This window comes from Caretta caretta, chromosome 4 (assembly GCF_965140235.1).
Source record: "Caretta caretta isolate rCarCar2 chromosome 4, rCarCar1.hap1, whole genome shotgun sequence".
Taxonomy (NCBI): domain Eukaryota; kingdom Metazoa; phylum Chordata; order Testudines; family Cheloniidae; genus Caretta; species Caretta caretta.
The window spans coordinates 123,266,770-123,281,826 of NC_134209.1; the positions used below are offsets into that span (position 1 = coordinate 123,266,770).

The following is a 15,057-nucleotide window of genomic DNA, read 5'->3' on the forward strand; positions in this document are numbered from 1 at the left end:
GATCCAGCCCTTAGGGAATAGGGAAAACTTATTTAAGAATCCATGATTTAAAAAAACTTTTGTTACCATATGAGAAAAGGGAAGGACTTGGCTGATGTAACATCTAATTTACTCAGCCACACCTCTGTCACCCCACTGTAGCTGATTTCTTTTTTACTGCTATAAGCAATCACTGGAATCTTTTCAAGAAGGTGTGTCAAGAGTAAATGAATAAGTCACTGAAGCATTCAATTATGTTGTAATAACCTTGTTGGAGGGATGAAGGAGTGTCTCTGGCTTTATAAATAGCACAGTGCTTTACAACTAAGCATGAAACTTTTGAAAGATCCAGTATTTCACTTGAATTGCAATTGCGTAAATCCAAGCACTGTGCAAGGTATGTGTTCTACTTATCTTACATTTTCAGTGTTAAATTTGCAGTAGAATATTAATGTCACATAATTTATAGACAAGGTTTTGGGGGTTTAATCATTTGATTTGCCTGTTAAGAAGTATTAGAGCTATAAATAATGTGCAATGTTTGCTATGGAGATCTAGCTATCATAGGTTTTCATACAGTGCCAATCACTAGTATCGAAGCATGGGACAAGGAGAAGGAGATGTACAAAAGTGGTCTCTTCTCTCATATTCTGGGGTCTTCACATTCAGATGTGTAAATCAGCAGGATTAAATTTAAATATTTACAGCTAAGTAAATGCTGAAATACCTTCCTTGATGGAATGCCCTCCCAAGAATACCTAGCTTGCTCACATGGAAACTTAACTATTGGTCGGGGGTCTGGTGCAAGTATATGAACTGTGCATCCAGGAATCGCATCCATTGAAGACCAGATTATAAATTACCTACATGTACTGTAAATTCCATCATATCATTAGGTCCTGTCCCTGCAAGCTGCTTAATATAGCTGGACCTCACTGAAATGAGTGGGACCCTGTGCAGATGCCAGGATCCAGCTATACAAAGCAGCTTGCAGGATATGGACTTTAATTTTAAAATTTGTGTTTGGCCCCCCTTGAATTTGCTGGACATCTACATAATAAAATTGAAGTTATGCATAATAAATTAATTTATATTTTCTAGATTTGGGTAGTTTTAGATTGACTCAATATATTGCAAACATCTTCAAAGGTGAAACGAGATCTATTTCTTATTCCACAGTGAAGATCCAATGATTCAAGGTACAGCCACTATCTAGTAACCCAGTCCTGCCACCCTGACTCATGTGACTTGCCCTTACTCTAGTAGTCGCATTAAAGTAAATGGGACTACTCTTTTGAGTAAGAGTTGCAGGATCAGACTCTAATTTCCCAAGAAAGAGTTTAAGGCTATTTATGTGAGGCCCGTTAGGAAAAAATTAAGTAAATGGTGTGAATGGGTACATCCCATAAATAGCTTTATTTCTCAAATACAATATGAAATAACTTTGAGATTATTTCCATACAATTTTGTAGATTTTACTAGTAATGTGTCATTTTAATACCATTGTCAGTGAGCAATATACTGTCATTCCTAAAAACTTTAAAAATGCAGCAACTGGATGAACTCCAACATTGTATGTGGATTTTTTTATTAATTGTTATTTTCAAAACAGGTTACAAGAAAAGCTGAGATCATGAAAATCAGAAATTTTGCACTTCTTTGTGTGTTGATTCTGGTCTCTCTGACACTAGTAGTTGACGGTGAAACACAGAAGGAAAGAAGAAAAGAAAGACAAAACGGTGGAAAAGGTAGAAAAAAACAAACTGGAAATAATCAAGAGAATGAGAAGAGACAGAAATCCAAAGGAGGTAAATCTTCATTTAAAGGCAAGTTTACAACCAAAGATAATTCGGCATGCACCTGGGCAGTGACTGAAGTAGACACTGTTACCCTAAAAGTAGAATGCAAGAAAGGTGAAAGCAGCTTCCGGTGTGATTTTTCAGGAAGTCCTTCCACCTGTCCTCAATTTGCAGCAAACCAAAAACAATATTGGAAACAAATCTCCCGATCCCTAAAGAAACAGAAGAATATCTGTCAAGACCCAAAAGGTATCCTAAAATCTAAAGTATGTAAGAAGGGACCACAAAGTGCCCATCTCACTTTGACCAGCTCAAGCCTGATAACGCTACAAAACTCCATAAAAGACAAGATTGATCACCATAGAAAAGAGATCACACAAACTTCAGCACCTGCCATTGCACCTGAAAATCAGCCAGAGAAAAGTTCCAATGACTGCGTTGAAGATATAGATTACATTGATCAGCAAAAGGTGGCTGAAGAGTACTGTTCAGAAACATGGAGATCTTGGTGCAACTTCTTTATCACAATGATACAGGATAAAAAATGCTGATAAGATAATAGAATTCTAGAGTATTGGTAAAATTCTTAGTTACTGAAAGTTTGGTCCTATCTATTTCTTGCATACCTTTCTAGATTTGCTTCTGATTTTATATAGTGTATATACGAGCAAAAGAGAACAACTCTGCAATTTCTGACTTGTATTTCATGCAATGCTCTGTACTTGGTGTAGCTGAAGATGCTGTAGACCTTTTTTGTATATAGATTGCTATACAAATGTTACCAATGGATGTTACAAACTCTGTAAAGATGTATATAAAGCAAAGTCTTCTCATTTTTCTCTTTGAGCTGTGTTAGCCAAAGTGATGATTTCAGTGCTACGTACTTTTTCATAGTGTACAGTACTTTTGACTTCAAAATTGCTGAGGATAATAAACTTCAAAATAGACTAAAAATGATTGTTTTTTGTTTTGTTTTTCTGTGTATGTTAAAACAGATTTCTCTTGCAGTTTAGATATTTGTGGAGGACATATAATTCACTGAGGTGCCTAGATAGCAGTTTTAATAATAATACTTTTGCAGCTTTACAAAATTGTACTTCTGCTCACAGTGAGGGTAAGTTTTTTTTTTGTTTGTTTGTTTTAATGGGTAAGTTATTGTTTGTTCATTATCCCTCAAAGTAAAGGGCAACAAGATTTTGTGTCTGGGCTGATACATTTTCAGGACAATTGTGCAAAGCTTTGCATTGTACTTTCATCCAAGAGTCATAGAGATAGAGCAAAAGTAAATATTATATGCATTTTTGATGGGTAAACTGAGGCACAGAGATTAAGTGACTTGTCCAAGATCACGCAGTAAGTTAATTGTGGAGCAAAAAATAGACCCCAGGAGTTGACTCCCAGTCTCTGTCTCTAAGAACTAGACCACTTGTACAGCACATTGATTATACCTTCTGTCCAAACTTTAATGAAGATTAAATGCCTCACTTATAACTATTATATTTTGACAAAAATCTAAATTAAGTGCATTAAAAATTGCTTAACTTCATCTTCATTTGGATCTTACAGATTTTATCTGTACTTTGTGACAATGTAGTGAAATTGTGAGAGAATAGAACTTTTAGAAATTAATGTTAAATCATGACAAGTGATTATTGGTAACCGTTGAAAAATAAATTGGAAGCAATTAAATGTATAAATCACACATTTCCTGTGGGTTTGGGGTGGGAAGAACTGTCTTGTGGCTGATTTCAGCTCTGCAATATGGGTATATTTGGAGAGAGGTAAACATTTTAACAAGCAGAGTTGCCCTGAGCATTTTTTGGTGGGTTGCAAACCATTTATTTCTGCCTTTTTCCAAAACATAACCAGTTCCCCTCCATAATGATCACAATCACCTAACTGATCCTCCCCAAAAATCTTTAGGTCAGCCCTGGGGAAAGCATTATTTAACTACCACGGTATTAAATCCATCATACACCCACATCTTGAATACTGAATGCAGATGTGGTCGACCAATCTCAAAAAAGATATATTGGAAAAGGTTCAGAAAAGGGCAACAAAATGATTAGAGGTAGGGAATGGCTGCCATATAAGGAGAGATTAATAAAACTGGGACTTTTCAGCTTGGAAAAAAGACGACTAAGGGGGGATATGATAGAGGTCTATAAAATCATGACTGGTGGGGAGAAAAGTAAATAAGGAAGTGTTATTTACTCCTTCTCATAACAGAAGAACTAGGGGTCACCAAATTAAATTAGTAGGCAGCAGGTTTAAAACAAACAAAAGGAAGTATTTTTTCACACAACACACAATCAACCTGTGGAACTCCTTGCCAGAGGATGTTGTGAAGGCCAATACTAGAACAGGGTTCAAAAAAGAACTAGATAAATTCATGGAGGATAGGTCCATCAATAGCTATTAGCTAGGATGGGCTGGGATGGTGTCTCTAGCCTCTGTTTGCCAGAAGCTGGGAATGGGTGACAAGGAATGGATCACTTCATGATTACTGTTCATTCCCTCTGGGGCACCTGGCATTGGCCTTGGTCAGAAGACAGGATACTGGATTAATCATAGAATCATAGAATATCACAGTTTGAAGGGACCTCAGGAGGTCATCTAGTCTAACCCCCTGCTTAAAGCAGGACCAATCCCCAACTAAATCATCCCAGCCAGGGCTTTGTCAAGCCTGACCTTAAAAATATCTAAGGAAGGAGATTCCACCACCTCCCTAGGTAACGCATTCCAGTGTTTCACCACCCTCTTAGTGAAAAAGTGATATTTAGTGATATTTTTCCTAATATCCAACCTAAACCTCCCCCATTGCAACTTGAGACCATTACTCCTTGTTCTGTCATCAGCTACCACTGAGAACAGTCTAGATCCATCCTCTTTGGAACCCCCTTTCAGGTAGTTGAAAGCAGCTATCAAATCCCCCCTCATTCTTCTCTTCCGCAGACTAAACAATCCCAGTTCCCTCAACCTCTCCTCATAAGTCATGTGTTCCAGTCTCCTAATTATTTTTGTTGCCCTCCGCTGGACGTTTTCCAATTTTTCCACATCCTTCTTGTAGTGTGGGGCCCAAAACTAGACAGAGTACTCCAGATGAGGCCTCACCAATGTTGAATAGAGGGGAATGATCACGTCCCTCGATCTGCTGGCAATGCCCCTACGTATACATCCCAAAAGGCCATTGGCCTTCTTGGCAACAAGGGCACACTGTTGACTCATATCCAGCTTCTCGTCCACTGTAACCTCTAGGTCCTTTTCTGCAGAACTGCTGCCTAGCCATTCAGTCCCTAGTCTGTAGCGGTGCATGGGGTTCTTCCATCCTAAGTGCAGGACTCTGCACTTGTCCTTGTTGAACCTCATCAGATTTCTTTTGGCCCAATCCTCTAATTTGTCTAGGGCCCTCTGTATCCTATCCCTACCCTCCAGCGTATCTACCTCTCCTCCCAGTTTAGTGACATCTGCAAACTTGCTGAGGGTGCAGTACACACCATCTTCCAGATCATTTATGAAGATATTGAACAAAACCGGCCCCAAGACCAACCCTTGGAGCACTCCACTTGATACTGGCTGCCAACTAGACATGGAGCCATTGATCACTACCCGTTGAGCCCGACAATCTAGCCATCTTTCTATCCACCGTATAGTCCATTCATCCAGCCCATACTTCTTTAACTTGCTGGCAGGAATGCTGTGGGAGACCGTGTCAAAAGCTTTGCTAAAGTCAAGAAACTTGTCCACCTCTTTCCCCTCATCCACAGAGCCAGTTATCTCATCATAGAAGGCAATTAGATTAGTCAGGCATGACTTGCCCTTGGTGAATGATTAGACCCAGTATGGCCATTCTTATGTACTCCCCTGGGGTGTGTGGAGATCTTAATATTCCCCCATTCAGTTTCTGCAACAATAGAGCCCAGTTGCATGTACCTTTCAGTCTCAGCAATCAATTAATATCAGTTTCCATTTACATTGAAAAAGATTACATATGTACTGGAATAAAAAACAACACAGTCTTTCATACAAATATCCTCAGTAAGAAGACATTGGTGCTATAGGCTGAATTGTTTCTGAGCAGGATGTTTCCAAAAGTTTGCTCTTCAAAGTCAACCACACTGGTTGAGACTTGAATCCACCATATCATGCGGGGTTGAGTTGCTTTTGGCAGAGCAGAACAGAAAAGGAATTTGCTTCAGTAGTCACAGGTTTTTGTTGGCTTTACTCTGAAAGCTCACACGCGTACATGGTTTTGTACCTGATTATATTTTATGCCACTTCTTATATCGCTACAGGCAAACAAATCTTTTATATAACAGATTGGCAAAGGCATGATGCTGCTGATGTGGTAGCACGTGCACACATACACGATTTCTTACTACTATTTTACTTAATGGACGCAATTTTATTTACAAAGTCCATCTGACAAGAGAAGGCTTAACCATGGGTATATTACATTTGCATTTGACCCTAATGCCCACTGCAAAGCATCATGATAGAGGAATTGCTGCCAATTGTTGAGGAGGCTGGGGAGACAGTACTTCAGGCTCTTTAGAAAGGGGTGAAAAACTAATAATCAGTTACCAATTATCCCAATTTTATGTGTAGGGATCTAAGGTGCATGCTGTACCCTCACTCCTGGATTTGAATTCTAGCTGCTAATCATCTTTTTTTTTTTTTTTTTTGACAAAGCCTGCCTGATATTAGGAGAATGTTTTGACAAGAAACAAAATCAGAAGCAAAGAAAGCATTAGCAGCAGCCTTTGGCTCAGGCAATCATATACTGAGGCAAGCTTGTATGAGTAACTATACAGTAGACTCAAGTTGGGTGAGAGAATATCTTGTACTAGACCAAATTCTGTTACTGGGAGAGATGAGCTGTCAAGCTCACCCAGAGCTCTTCTTCAGGTCTGGGAAATGCTGTACAACAAAAAGATGTACCAGATGTAGCCGGCAACCTTTATGAGAGTTTCAAGTCATGCCAAGTCATAGATGAACATTTTGAGCTATGGGCAGGGCCGTCTCTAAGGGTTCCACTCTTCCAGGCATGCTGGTAAACATCCATCCTTAACTAGCTACAGTTACACAACCATTCATTGATTGTTTTGTTACCTTAAGCCTATTCTGTCTCTGCCTATCTGTGCACAGTATTGCTCCTTTAATGGCTGCTTGCCAAGTGAATACTGGACTAAGCCAGAGTGGCACAGCCCTGTGCATGCTCTAGCCTGAGACCCCTCCATGTAGCTAATCTTGGAAGGATTCCATTTTTATCAGTAAACGTCGATTTCACTGTGTACACACACACAAGGATGAAAACACATTCCATTGATACTAATCAAAATTTACAGATCAACAAAGTAAGAAAAATACTGCTTGAAAACTAATTAGAATTTGATTTAAGGTCATATACTTTGTATATTTTAGCATGTGATATTGACAATTTGGGTTTTAACAGTTTATAAAGCTTTTTTTTTTTTTTTGAATCTCAATGTGTACTGTCAGTAAATAATTGTCTGACACGCCACCCATAATTTGGCACTCTAAGATAAATGAGATGAGGTGTGCCCTAAAAAGTTTACCATGTAAAGGGAGAGGTTAATCCCACTGAGTTCCATGTGGCTATTTGCATGAGTAATGATTTGCAGGATTAGGTTCTTAGTCCTCATTTATTTTCAGGCAGTTATTAAGGGTCCACTTCTGCAACTCATACTGAGAAGTATTTACTTACATAACTAAATGCAATGGGCCCACTTACATAGGTATTAGCCCAGGATTTATTGACCCACCAAGCTGTGCACATGTCTACAGTGACTATCTGCACAATGCTTTTGCTCCCTCTATCCATTTTTTCCCTACTGTTAGATAATCTCTCTTCACTGACTTGTTGCATCGTCGAGTTAGTAAGTATTAATACGGTTCTTCTCTCTGTAACTGAGCCCCTCAGAAAGCACTTATGGATTTTGTCCTCACAACACCTCTGTGAAGAAGAGAAGTATTACCCCCATTTACAATGGGGAAATGAGACACAGGATAGATTAAATGGCTTGGCCAAGGTCACACAGGAAGTCTGTGGCTGAACTAGGAATTAAACACAGGTCTCTTGAGTCCCAGATCAAGAGCTGGGTAATCATTGGTTATTACTCTTTGGGGCAGGGACTATTGTAAAAAAAAGAATATATTGATGAGCAATATTTCTTTAAGAACTGTGGTTTCCTTTTCAATGAAACATAGTTTACTGTGTTTTTATTTATTTATCTCATGATTTATAACTTGCATCTCTTGCTGAGAAAGAGGTGTAGAGTTGGCAGACTTGGAAAATTCATTCTAGTTTCAGAGGCAGTATAGGTTTCAGAGGGATTCCCTTAAAGTGGGGAATAGTCCCAGCACTGTTAGTCTGCAACCTGTGAACATCAATGAACTTCTTGACTATACCCATTGTGTATTAGATGAAAAAATAAACAAACACCCAGAACCAAGAACCCTCAAAGCTTTATAGTGAAATATAAAATGGAATCAGTGCTGCATCCTATCCAATAGTGTTACATTGTTTAAAATAATTTCCAATCATCTTGACACATACCAAGTTATCCTTATTTTAAGCGAAATTTTGGGACTGATTTTCAAAAACAGCCTCCAACTGTATGAAAAAACTTTCTGCACAATTTTCCACCTGCAATTAATTTTGTGGGCTCAGACACTACCTCATATACATCTGTCAGTGTACCCTGTACACCAGGCATGGGCCACCTCAGTGTTGTTATTGGTGCCTGCATTTACTGTGGTGCAGCATGGGAGGCCTGAGCTAAGGCTCGTTGCAATGTCAGGCCCTTTTAGCCTTAGTTCCTTTCTAGTTTACTTGTTTCAATGTGTTTTTCACTCACTTTCACTACAGGACACATTTTCTTTAATAAATTTCCTCTATTTGGCAGCAGTACTGGTTACACATCTAATCTCACAACATGTTGCTTAATGGCCCTCAAGAGAATAGAATGTGAGTGACTCACCCTTCCTGCTTCCAACACAACCCAACCTTCCCTTTTCCCTGAGGGAGCCAACGAGTATGTACCACCTGATATCACCTCACCTGTACCCGGCCAATCAGTGCAGAGGATCAATCTTCAGGCACTACACATTTTACACCATTGCTCTCAGTCCATGTGGACATGACTGAGCTCAGATAACGAACTCTCCTCCCTTTTCCGCCTCTACCTTCTGCTGCTGATGCCCTAGGCAGAGCAGCTTCTTACTTGTTAGTGGTTGCTGCACCTCTCCTGTTCTTGGCACACTTTCCAATCCGTTTCCATACACTGTTTTGTTTGTTTCCTCCAGGCTATCTCCAAGGGTGGTGTTAATTTGGTTAGCAAATGAGGCTTAGTTCAAACGCTACGTGAAAAAAATCCTACTTAAAAAGGAGAGGAAATGTCACAAGCTTCAGCTCACAGATTCTCCTTGCAATCATAGCATCAGTGTGGTGCAGTCAGTTTTATTCCCCCTGTGGAGCATAGGTGGGCCTTTGTCCTTCACCTCCATGAATGGACCAGGGAATCCTATTGATCACGAGACCATGGCAGGGAGCCAGGGGGTCTGTGCGAAGGTCTAGTGTACCTGCATGGCTCCCCTATGCTATGTCAGCACATATTCCTTAGGAGCCAGGGGACACCTTAATCCCATCTGCTACCCTAAAGCCCCTGAGGGGAAAGTAGAATAACAGAATTCTGAGGTCAGTGCTACGTATGCTGACAAATCCTTATGGGTTTGAATGGGCATGGTGCTGAGAATGGCCAAGACCCCCAGCTTGCTCCCTCCAATGCCATGACTCTGCAGACTAGAGACTTCTGTATTAAGAAGCAACAGGAGGCCATAGCACAAAGCTCCCTTCCACTCAGCCCCATCCCAGCTCTGTCCTGGTTAGAAAGCCACTACAGGTGGAAAAGGGCAGGAGAATTGGGGCTCAATTTATTTAATTAACAAGGCTGCATTTGTCACTGGTATCTTTGGAAGGCTGCTCCTGTCCCAGGTGAGGGATTTATTAGGCTCCTTTAGCTAATGGCACAGTTTTCTCTGGCTTCCTTCCAAGCTTACTTACTTATTGCCATTGAAACAGCTAGTTCTCAAGATAGAGCAGTGATAAGGAGGTGGGGAAGAAATGGAGTAGCTTACATGCGAAGACAGTCCATAGAATTGTTGCCACGTGGCTGGTTTTTAACTGGGTCAGACTTTGATCATATCTATCACTGTGCAGTCATGATACATTTAATTAACCTGAAGTTTCCAGTCCACCATGGAAATCACAAACTGACTTACAGGTAGTAGACACCTCAAAAAGACTACGTGAAAGGCTGAAACGTTCAAAACTGTTTATTTGTACCACAGCTCTGTGATGTGTTCACATGTGTCAGGCTGGAAAAGGGTTGCACCAGTAAGCCAGAATGGTTTAAACTAGATATTAAATTAAAACCCAGAAATTCTTTCCGTCAAATAATATCTTTTAAAGGTGACATATTCTGTATTTCTATGATATTCAAACAGAGTGAGGGTAATAGGATATTATATATAAAAACTAAGATCAGGTAATAAGGTATTTGAGGTATGTGAAGGTAGAGGAGATGCTATAATTCTTTTTGCGGTGTGGTGCACTTTTAAATGTGAAGAGACTTCGTGCCTCTCTGCTGGGTTAGGTAAAACCATGAAGTGAATCAAGATGACGGTTTTTATAGGCTACTTTCTCTTCATGGGGTATTCTGGTGGTTTTGTTCTCTGTTGTTTTTTTCCCCGTGATCTGAAGTAAACCACCTCTGTGGAAAGTCACATTTTGGCTAAGAATCTGTGCTGTGCCTTCGGGAGGGGTAGCCTGGGGAGAGGAAAGGCAAAGGTGGCTTTAGGTCGCCCTTGTGCCTGTCCCATTCTGGGTTGCTATGGGGGTGCTGTGCCCCTGCCCAAGTCTAGGACTGCCTTTGGGCTATTCTGCAGGAGCTGAGAATACCCTCACCTGTGGATGCTTTAGGAACTCCACTCCTGCCCCTTGTCCTAAGGTTTGTGAGATGGTATCCTGTGCAGTGCCTGCATTGGGGGAGTTGTCTCCTGGTCAGCTAAGGGACTTTGTACAACTGCAGCAGTGTACAATGGCTGTAGTAGGAGGGAGAATCCCACTCTTTGTGTATGGAAAGCATAGCAGTGTTAACATGCTGTACTGTGCATTCCAGGAAAGCTTTGAATTCACAAACTTTGCATTTCTTAAACCCTGTGCAAATGACACAGAAGCAAGCCGATAATGATGGTGCCAGTTTATAGACAGGGGAAGCAGGAGGTTGACATTAGGATGTTAGAGTTCCAACCGATATAAAATGGAGTCCCTCTCTTCTGAACTGATACTGAATTGAGCTTCTGATACAGAAACAATTCTCTAGCACAGTGTTAGGAGGTCACACTGCTACAGACGGAGTCTTTTAGATAATGACATATAAAAAGCAAAGTATTGATGGAACTGTGGTTATCAGAGACCTCATGTTGCTAGCTTTGTCAGAGTAAAGAAGTTACCCTATGATGTCCTGGCCAAAGTCCAACTGGGTAATTACATCCTGCTAACTAAATTTCCCTTAGAGTTTCAGTTGCATTCTTCACTGCCTGTACTATTTTGTAGTGATGTGCTCTAACAGCTGACGCTTTTAAGCCCAGATGAGGGCAATTTACCACAGTCCATAAAGCTGAGGGAGGACCACCTATTTAGAAGGAATAAAAGAAGACAATAAAAGGAAGAATGGTGTAAAAAGGAAGAAAAAAACCCAACTATGTGGTTAGAGGTCTTAATATTGTAAGCTAGAGTCACAATGTTGTCATTGCAATTTTCTCTCAAGTCTTGTCATCTTTGGTGTTTCTCTAAAAGGCCCAAATCCTGAAGTGCTGTGATTAGGGGAGAATTTACAAATTCAGTAAAATAAAGTAAGAATCTCGCTTTTATGATTAAACAGAAAAGCTGGAAAAGGTGACCAAATGCACCCTGTCGGCTCAAAAACCAGAAGGCAAATGAAAAGAAGTCCAAATCTATTCATTTTTTAAAATGGCATGATTTGTAAGCCAATCTCATGATTTCTGAACATGTAGGATATGTCTACGCTACAGTGGGAGGTCTGGTTGCAACACATATAAGCTGGCTGTTCTAAAATTACCAGGTGAGGGCCACCTTCATGCCAAATAGACAGGGCTTCGAGCCCAAATATGTCCCTGGCTCGTGCCCCTCTCCACTCTCCAAAGTCCATGCCCTGGAGGCACTGTCAAGCTGGCAACTCGAGTATTCTGTCACCTCAGGCTTCTCCAGAAGAAGTGATTTCTTTCCAGGGAGGGCAGGAGAGGCACATCAAGAGGGCTTGTCTGACCATGGAATGTAACTATGGGGAAGAATCAACCTCCTCCAGCGCTAACAGACCGCACTGTGTTTTTAAGGTAATGACAGTTGTACAAATTAATGAATTGACATAACAAGCGTTAGTGGATTTGGGCTGTGATAAGGGAAGGCCTGTGAAAAGAGGATGGGAATGGTGGGGGGGTGCTTCCAAGGTGGAACAATGGCCTCAGTTCCTGGACAGTAGAGTGGAGGGGGTTCTCCTCAAATGGACACTTCCCCTTGAGCACCGAGTTCAGGTTGGCAACCTGCAGTGGAGCAATGGCCTTCACACCGTTGCTGCTAGTACAGGAATGGCCAAACTGTGGCTCTTTTGTCATTAAAGTGCAGCTTGCAGAGCCCCCACTTCCACCCCCATTCTCCACCTAACAGAATGGGTGAGGGGAGCTCAGGACCTCTGCCTTGCAATGTGGTAGTGGGGTAGTGGGCAGGGAGCGGGGTCTCAGGGCTTCAGCCCTGCAGGGTGCACCTGCCAGGGGTTGGGGCTTCAGCAGGAGCAGGGCCCCAGTCCTCGAACTTCTGAAGATTGTCATATGTGGTTCGAAGGGCCAGTAATTTTGGCCACCCCGTGCTAGTATATCACAATATCCTTCCTAATTTACATTCAGAAGCAGAGTTTGTTTGTATCAGGGTTCAAAAAATTTGTTCACATTAGACAGGTCTAAACCAGTCTAAATACATCATTTTGGTAGAGCAAACAGCAAGCAATCTTGTCCAATTGCAAGCTTTCACTGGCTTGTTACAATCACCTCACATTTCATCTGCCAATTGCAGGAGCACAGGAGATGACAGTTTAATCTCCTGATTGTTAGAAACACCTTGTGACTACAGCATTTGTTTGATGTATTGTTTCTCATGTGCTTGGGGTGATGTCCAATTCTATGATTGGAAAAAGGGGCTTTTATATTTTTATAGAGCCTGATTCAAAGCCTACATTGACGACAATGGTGCTTTGGATCAGGCCCATAGTGACTATAATATTTAATGAGTCTCTTCAAACAAGTCCAGTTCCAGAAGATCTAATCCTGGTCTCTAGGGTCTGTGAAGGCCATATGAAAAATAAAGTGTATCCTTCTAAAATCCAGGAGGCTTTGAGCTTGATCCATCTGCTAGCGCAGTGCCAATGTTTGAGTTCTGTTGTTGTCTCTTCGAATGCTAGGAGCTCTCTGGAGCAGAGATCATCTCCTCATATAGTTCTAGAGCACCAAGCACACTGATGGTGCTCAATAAAGAACAAATAATGGGCAGCTTTTGGAAGGTGCATTTTTGCATGCACAAAGCAGGAGTTTTCAGTGCTCAAGCTGGTGATGTGTAAAACCTCTCCTTGAAAAATCAGAGTAGGCAACATATCACTATGCCACGCTGGGAAAATATTATTAACATATCGTCTCCAAGATTATTTATCGCAAGTAGGGCATAAATTCAGCCAGAGCTGTCCGAAGCAGAGCTCTGGTAAATATTTTCAAACTCGCGGGAGCCAAGGCGTGCTCACAGGGCTGGAACTTTGGGGTTCCAGGAAATATTTAGTGATAATTTAAGCCCTGATTGCAAGCCAGATGCACCCCCTGTTGCCCATATTTTCAAAAATGTGCATACAATATAACCGTAGAGGTATAAACACCTTGGGAATGCAGGTTGTTCGTAACTCTGAAGTGTTCATAACTCTGAACAAAATGTTATAGTTGTTCTTTCAAAAGTTTACAACTGAACATTGACTTAAACTTTACTATTCAGAAGAAAAATGCTGATTTTAACCATCTTAACTTAAATGAAACAAGCACAGAAACATTTTCCTTACCTTGTCACATCTTTTTTAAACTTTCCCTTTTTTCAGTAGTTTATGTTTAACACAGTACTGTACTGTATTTGCTTTTTTGTCGCTGCTGCTGCCTGACTCCGTATTTCTGGTTCCACATGAGGTGTGTGGTTGACCAGTCAGTTCGTAACTCTGGTGTTCATAACTCTGAGGTTCTACTGTATATTTACTAGAGTTGTGTGTGAAATTATTTTTGCATACATGGATTATTGCTGTTACATAGTTTTGAACATTTGGCCCTGTCTGTTATACTGTACTGTCTTACCTTCCAGGGAGGTGTACCAAAACACACCTTACTTCAGAGAAACTCTCAGCTAGGTAGGGGGAGCATGTCCACCATCATACTCTTTCAATTTGTGCACAGATTGCTGCTGCAGCAGAGAGAACATGGTTTGCCTGGGTTCAGCTTTAAGACAGTCTGAGTATCAGACATACCACAGTTCATTCTCTGCTGAAAATCTTATAATAAGAAATAATGGTGGCAACAGTGTGATACCTGTTGCCAAGTGTTGCATTTTCAATGGCAACCACAGTTAGTAGAAATGGGTCTGATTAGGAATTCAACATCCAAACACCCAGCACTTTGGGGGAAGTTTAGATTCAAAGCCTAAAATTGCAAACCTAGCTCATCTCAAATGACAAAGCAATGGTTTTATTATAATTATTTATTATTTGTATTACTGCACTGCCAAAGAGCCCTAGTCATGGACCAGAACTGTGGTGCTAGGTGCTGTACAAATAAGTACGTGCTGTCGTCTGAATTGCCTTTGGGCTGTACAAGGATACACAGCAAACATATAGTGCACTGATGAATTTACAGTCTCCTCAGAACACAGTGACCCAAATTCTCATCTAATTCATGCCACTCACAGTTTGGATTAATGCCATTGCATAGTGTGCTTGTCTGGGTGGTATTTGTCTTGTTGCCTGTAGATAATAGAATGAAAAGGCCCAGTTTCATCCTGAGACACACCTGTGTGAGACCAATGGGAGGACTAGTCCAAAACATAAAATATTCCTTAGGCTTTACTGCTAATTTTATAGACAGAAACACCCCAAGAAAC

At 40.9% G+C, this 15,057-nt stretch overlaps 1 protein-coding gene across 1 annotated transcript; it reads left to right on the forward strand.

Annotated features, from left to right (window-relative positions):
* Positions 1–254: 254 nt before the first annotated feature.
* Positions 255–2,732, forward strand: FGFBP1 (fibroblast growth factor binding protein 1). The gene is made up of 2 exons (XM_048848837.2): positions 255–376; positions 1,592–2,732. The coding sequence occupies exon 2, from the start codon at positions 1,613–1,615 to the stop codon at positions 2,327–2,329; it is 717 nt and encodes a 238-aa protein (XP_048704794.1). The 5' UTR covers positions 255–376; positions 1,592–1,612; the 3' UTR covers positions 2,330–2,732.
* Positions 2,733–15,057: the final 12,325 nt, after the last annotated feature.